General features: G+C 45.4%; 1 protein-coding gene and 1 long non-coding RNA gene across 2 annotated transcripts; both read right to left on the reverse strand.

The window, feature by feature from the left end:
- Positions 1–384: 384 nt before the first annotated feature.
- On the reverse strand, positions 385–4,893 carry LOC138983188 (uncharacterized). Its single transcript, XM_070356598.1, has one exon. It carries the CDS (start codon positions 4,891–4,893, stop codon positions 385–387), a length of 4,509 nt encoding a protein of 1,502 aa, XP_070212699.1.
- A 1,062-nt stretch (positions 4,894–5,955) lies between these two features.
- LOC138982691 (uncharacterized) lies at positions 5,956–6,844 on the reverse strand. Its single transcript, XR_011460932.1, has 2 exons — positions 6,574–6,844; positions 5,956–6,307 (listed from the first exon to the last, which is right to left on the reverse strand). It is a non-coding gene; the product is annotated as an uncharacterized lncRNA (long non-coding RNA).
- Between the last annotated feature and the right edge of the window lie 592 nt (positions 6,845–7,436).

Genomic DNA, 7,436 nt, shown 5'->3' on the forward strand with positions numbered 1-7,436 from the left:
CAACTCCATGAGTTACGTAAATTCGCATATTAATGACGCAGTAATGACGTTGATCCAACATGTAGATTCTCATACTAGTGACGTCATTACTTCGTCTCCAAGGTCTCGTAGACTCTTACCCTAATGGTGCAACAAAATATTTCAGTCTCGGCTAAACAAGAGTTGTTTGGAGTTGAGTCATAACATAACCCCGGGGGGTGGACAAGCGAAATCTTATTTCGTTTCCGTTTATACGACTCAATATACAATACAATACCATACAATATACAATATGCATATACAATTGTTTCCACTTTTTGGAGTAGATCTGCATGAGCCTGTCGCGGCCAGTTTGGCCTCACTACTCCAACGGGGTGGACAAATTTTCCTTCTGGACTCTGAAACTCAGTTGATGCGACTCAAATAGTCGGCACCTAGGTTGTCCTTTCCTGGGATGTAGTTGATTGTGAAGGAGTATGGTTGCAATTGTAGCGACCATCGTAACAGACGAGGGTTTGTTGGATTCCTCTGTAGGCATTTCAAGGGTTGGTGGTCTGTCTCCAACACAAAGTGTCGTCCGTACAGGTATCTTTCAAACTTCTGTACTCCCCAGACTGTTGCTAGACATTCCTTTTCCACAGTCGCGTATCGGGACTCAGCCCCGAGTAGCTTCTTCGACTGGTACGCTACGGGGTGTAGCTTCTCTCCATGTAGTTGCATCAGTACCGCACCGATTCCTCGGTCTGATGCGTCAGTGCGGAGAACGAAGTCCTTGCCGAAATCAGGCATTTTCAGGACTGGTTTCTCACTGACCATTCGTTTGAGTCTTGCGAAGCTCTTCTTTGCCTCGTCACTCCATTTGAGTTTGTCTGGCAAGCTCTTCTTTGTCATGTCGGTGAGCGGCACGACCACAGTCGAGTAGTTTTCCAGGTATTCTCGGTAAAACCCCGTGAGACCCAAAAATGCGCGTAGCTGTTTCTTTGTAGCTGGCTCTTTGGCGTTCACGATCTTCACGATTTTATCGTCTTCTGGCCACCTCTCTCCATGCCCGATTTCATGGCCAAGATACGGCAATTGGTCGAATCCGATGTAGCATTTCGACGGTTTTGCTGCAAGGTTGGCTTCTTTGAGCCGCTGAAGGACTGCCTTCAGGGCTTCCATGTGTTGCTCCCACGTCTCAGTGGCTATCAAGATGTCATCCATAAAATGGTACACATCGTCTCGGTTGAGGGGACCTAGCAACTTCCTCATCATCCTGTTGAAGATGCCAGTGGCGGTCTTCAACCCGAAGGGCATGTTCACCCATCGGAACTGGCCTCGTGACGTCACAAACGCGGTTTTGTCTCTGTCTTCCTCGACAATGGGTATTCCCCAGTAGCCACGCGTGAGATCTAGCTTGGAGAAGTACTTGGCTTTTCCTAAGCTTTGGAATAAATGTTGAACGTCGGTGATGGGTTCCCCATCGAACACCGTGACATCATTCAACCCACGGAGGTCCGCGCAAAAGCGGTACTTCCCTTCTTCTTTCTTTTTGACGAGAACAATGGGTGAATTGTAAGCTGAGTTGGCGGGTTCGATGACTCCTAGCTTCAACATCTCTTCGACTTCATTCTCCACCATCTTCACATACGCATGTGGAATGGGGCGTGGTCTTATATAGACCGGTTTCTTGTCTGTGACCTCGATTCGACACGTAGTCAGATTCGTGGTGAGTGGTACGTCGGTCAGATTATCTAGTCTGTCCGCGCAGATCTGTCTCGCTTCAGTTCGCTGTGTCTGAGTGAGTTTCTCTGAAAAGTGCACGTGGTCTAAACCTTCTGTGCGCTTTGTCTCAAATGTTGGGATAGTCCTCTGACTGTCCAACCTGAAGATGTCGTCGTTAGTGGTTTCGTCCTCCTCTACCACTACTGAGACGATCACTTCTTCCTCTTCTTCTTCTACTACTGCAACCGGAATTGTTCCATCGGTGACAGGTTGCTCACGTTCGACGTAAGACTTGAGGAGGTTGACATGGAATACTTTTTCCTTCCTCCTTACTTGGACTTTGTAGTCGAAATCATTCAACTTCTCTAACACTTCAAATGGACCTTGCCAAGTGAGTTCCAGTTTGTTTGTTTTCAATGGCTTGAGAATCAGGACTTTCTCTCCTGGTTTTAGCGACCTTGGTTTGGCTTTACGATCGTAATATTGAGCAGATCGCACTGATGCTTTTTTCAGGTTCTCTCGAGCAAGCAAACAGGTCTCTTCGATCCTCTCACGAAGGTTCACTACATATTCTGCAGTGGTTTTGACCTCATCTGAGACGCTCTCATCTGTCCAAATCTGTCTCAAGAGTTGCATTGGTCCTCTGACAGTACGCCCGAACAACAGTTCGAATGGCGAGAAACCTAAACTCTCTTGAGGAGTCTCGCGGTATGCGAACAGTAATGCAGAGATGAACGTGTCCCATGCTTTGGGCTGTTCTATGCACATCTTTTTGAGCATGTTCTTTAACGTGCCATTCATTCTCTCGCACAAACCATTCCCAGCTGGATGAAATACCGCAGATGTTTTCCTTTTGATGCGGAGGAGTTCAGTGACTTCCTGCATCAGAGTGCCTGTGAACTGGCTCCCGTTATCAGTCAATATTTCACTTGGGATACCGAGTCTAGTCCAAAAATCCCACAAAGCATCGGCTACTGTCTCGGCGTGAATGTCCTTCAACGCGACAGCTTCAGGGTAGCGGGTGGCAAAGTCAACCATGACGAGGATGTACCGTTTTTTGTTCTCGGACATAGGAAGAATAGGCCCGATGATATCGACTGCTACTCTTCTGAAAGCAGTCTCAAACACTGGCATCTTGCCCAATGGGACCTTCTTCGTAAGGTGTTTTGGCGCGGATCGCTGGCAAGCGTCACATGACAAGCAGTAGCGGCGGATCTCAACACCACAGCATGGCCACCAAAATTCGCGTCTAATCCTTTCGGCGGTACGACGCTGACCTTGGTGTCCTGCCATTGGATGATCATGGCCGAATGCGAGCACCTTACTACGGAACGATTTGGGAAGAATAACCTTCAAAGACTCCTCTCCTTTCCGATTGAACGTCGACTGGTACAAGATACCATTCTTTTCCACGACCCTCATGTGGCCTCTCTCTTCTCCGGTAGCAGCTTGTTTCCTGATGCTGTCTAACGAAGGATCTGTCTTCTGAGCCTCGCGTAAGTCCTTTGGAGTAAACATATCCGATGTTGGCTCCCGGCTACTTGGCTTACTCGCAGATTTGTCTCTATCATTGTCCAATTTGGACTGTGCTCTGGTATCTACGGCCCCAGCGACTGTCTCAGTGCTGTCGTGATACCAGGTAGGTTCTCTGACAGGGAAAATCGGTGTTTTCCTCCTGTCGTTCTGAGTTCCATGGAACTCTCCTATGAGCACCAGCATTATGGGATCCGCCATGACCACGACTTCTGTCTCTCCGCAGAAGAAGGGCGAATCTACATGAATGATCGCGGTCTCACAGTACCGGACTTTACTTTTGTCCGCTAACGTGGTCCTCTTTCTCTGACCAGTCATTTTGTCGGCCGGCACAAGATGTGCGGCCACCACAATCGAGCTACAGCCCGAGTCTCTCAGGGCGGTCACTCGTTTGCCGTTGACTTTGACGTCAACTAGATCCGAAAACTTTTTTGTGGTGCAGTCTCGACACAATTTATCTAACGGGGATTTTCTTCCCTGTGTTTCGCGTCGGACATCTTCAACCGTCACAGCTCCGGCGGTGTTGCCTTTTTTCCGTAAGGGACAATCGCTCGAACGGTGTAGACCTACGCGACAATAGAAGCATAGTCCTGCTTCTCGGAGTTTTTCGCGTTCCGCCGGTGTCAAAGAAGATCTTTTACCTTGTTGAGGTGATGGTTTATGATCCTTCTCAAAACGTTTCGTTCCGTCCTGAGGAGTTCGCGTTGGTGTCGGTCTCAATCTATTTTGGCTTCTGTTCAGCTCATAATCGGACGCGAGTTTTCCCATCTCCTTGGCATTGATCGGGTTCCGGTCTTTGACATGCACGGCGAGATCAGAAGGCATTGACTGCAAGGACTGCTCTCGCAGGATCAAATCGGTTAATCCTTTGACAGTTTTCTCGCACGGATCAAGCTCGATCCACTTGGTTAGGTACCGATCGAGTCTAGTGATGTGTTCTTTGTAAGTTTCCGCGGGATTACGTCTAGTATTGCGGAATTTCATGCGATATTGCTCAGCGGTGAGCTGGAATCCTTCAAATAACGCGCTCTTCACCTTTTCATAGTCGTCAACATCCTCATCGTCCATTTTGGACACGATGGTACGGGCCTTACCTTTCAAGAAGTATATCAGCCGGGAGGCTTTCTTTGATTCGTCCAAATTCATATCTCTGGCATAGTGTTCAAACTGTTTGAGCCAGGATTCAACGTCATCCTTGTCATCAAGGTAAGGGATTTTGGGAATGAAACGGGGATCATGGTCATGTGAGGGTTGGGAAGGATGAGCTGCGTTTCCATTCGTGTTCATCTGAACCTCGCTCTGAATGCGCAGCTCTTCTATCCTAAAGAGTCTGTTTCTCTCATTCTCTTGGCGCTCATCTTTACGCTCTTCTAGTGCTAGCCTACTGGCTTCTCGCTCATGTTCACGCTCTTTATCCCTCTCCCCTTGGACGAATGACTGTAGTTCCTTTCCCTCCAAACCCAACTCTTTCCCCATGGTGATCAATTCCTTGATCGAACTGACGCTGGGACTTGATGGAACGGTCTGCTCGACCTGTCCGTTCACAGGCTGAGCGGCGTGGCCGTCATCACCTAGATCGGTGATATCAATCAGATTTGCTCCTTCTGTATATTCTGGGTCTATGCCCACGGTTGACGAGAATCTGGTGTAGTGCTGATGATGTCTGGTATCAGCCATTTTAGGTAATCCCTCAAAATGCAAAACTTTGGTACATCCACTCTTGGTGGTACTCTAATATGGAAGACTCTTACCCGCAGGTATTGTTCAACCTTTCAACACTGGTACAAACAATGTTACACGCGCACGTGATTTTTCCTACACCTGTCCTTCGTCTCTATCTTGAACCGAAACGACTAACTAGGACTTAGTGGTGTGTCGCTGAGTAAGTTGCCTTACAAAGCCTTATGTGATGACGACCTTCAGTCTGTCAACACACCCACAGAAGTTTTCCCCACTATTAACTATCAACCCGCGGGTTATAGATAACTAATAATGTGAAGCACAACTTAAATAAGCAACACGTTTTAAATGTTACTCCGACTAGAGTTATAATTTAATCTGAACTTAAACTAAGGTCCTAGTACTATCGAGCGTCCATCCTGGTTGGAATTATAACACACTCACCGTTTTGATCAGAACTTGAGAGTATAATTCGAACCGACAGTTCGTTAGTAAACTGCCAATTTCCCGTGAAGTTGTCGAACATCAATTCTATGTCTTACCTTATGACTATGATACTGTTCGACGAACTAGATGGAAATCCTTCCACGAATTAATTTAGCAAAAACGCTGTTCGTGAACAACAGCGATCGCGAAGATTCTTTGGGCAGAATGTACCCAAATCAAACACGGAGTTATTTAAAATTTCTTCTTACAGAAATAATTTAAATATTCTACTTACCACCGTCTGGTCTGTATATGAGTGAATCCGACATGAAGCAGGAAATGATTTTGAATTTTGAAGAAAGAAAAAATGAAGAAAGATTTTTCCAGAAAATATTCTAATTTCCGTCGCTTCACGGATAATTTGACTAACTAATTTATGGGGTAAACCAGTTGTCAATGCAAGTTTTTCTTTGGTACGAACACGAGTTCAGTATAGATTCCCGGACGAGCCCCCATTGTTGCAGTTCCACTTTTTACCTTGTGTTTTAGATACAATATCTAAGAACACACCAAAGTTATATTCAATACTTTACAACAGTCATGCTTCAAATCAATCTCGTAAAACACTGATGATTTAGATTAATGAATAAATTTATTGGTTGGTAATATTTCCGGATTCTTTAACAAACTATTTCTATTTTAGATCTAACGAATTTGCGTTCATAGTTAATTGTTCTTGCATTGACAGCTAGTTTAATGTCGAACTGGACTTATCTTAAATGGGCTGGTTAGTTACAAAGTCCGAATGTCCTGATGGAAGCCTGGATTCACATGATGACCGTAGCAGTGACGAACTTGATGAAGATCACTGGATGATGATGATAATTAGTAGACAAACTCCTTTTGCTCCTCGCTGGTGGATCACACTGGTGGCGTAGCTTGATTAGTTCACCCTTATCCCAGCGGATCCTAGACGCTCGAACCCCTGGATCAAAGGTAATACTTGTTATTAACAACGGTATCCTAGGATCAAGGTTAATTTTGATTTCTTGCCCTATCTTCATGTCGGGCAGTTCGCAGACAAACCAAGAATGGTTACTGAATAAAATACTAGATCTATATGCCGAACTAACTTGCAGCATGTACGTTTATGACTAACTTCATTAAACATTCTAAAACAAATATCATATGCGAATAGATTGTATAATAGCATTTCCTTGATGGACGCTCGATATTACAACGACACCTTACCTCTTGATGCTCCTTTCCGGACACTACTCTACGAGTCTGTGCGGCTGCGGGTTACATCTCAGGCCTTGGGATGGTAGGTTAGGTGCCGGCGGCTTTTCATCGGTGGTTACACAGGATTCTTGTTCCCCACTTGTAGCCTCTCAGTACCCGGCAAATAGAGTGACCGTAATGGTTAGCGGTTCACGTTTCCTTCCTCCAAATAACTGTTTTCATCCCACGATGCAACTCCATGAGTTACGTAAATTCGCATATTAATGACGCAGTAATGACGTTGATCCAACATGTAGATTCTCATACTAGTGACGTCATTACTTCGTCTCCAAGGTCTCGTAGACTCTTACCCTAATGGTGCAACAAAATATTTCAGTCTCGGCTAAACAAGAGTTGTTTGGAGTTGAGTCGTAACAGTCACGACTAAACAAAATATGAGCCCGATCGCTTTGATAGTTTCCGAGAAAAGTCCAACGTTAAGGTGGTGTCTACGGACGGCCGGACAGACTAACACTGACCGATTACATAGAGTCACTTTTTCTCAAGTGACTCAAAAAAAACTGAGTCACACCCACGACCAATGCTTCTGGTTCTAATTGTACAAAAAAATGCCTTCCTGGGCTATTATGGCTCTTCAGTCATGACAAATTTATAACAGGCTAAAATGACTGAATAGACAAACAAAACAGATTATTAATGGAGTTAAACATAAAATCAGTTTAATGGATAAAATCAACAACAACAAGGAAGGAAGGGAAATTACTCTTACCACACTTTGGTGACTTGGGTCTACTTTCGTTTTCTTACAACCGGACTTGCAACAACGCATTTGTGCTGCTCGGGACCAGAGATTTGCTTTCATACAACCGGAC

This window comes from Littorina saxatilis, linkage group LG12 (assembly GCF_037325665.1).
Source record: "Littorina saxatilis isolate snail1 linkage group LG12, US_GU_Lsax_2.0, whole genome shotgun sequence".
In the NCBI taxonomy this organism is placed as follows: Eukaryota; Metazoa; Mollusca; class Gastropoda; order Littorinimorpha; family Littorinidae; genus Littorina; species Littorina saxatilis.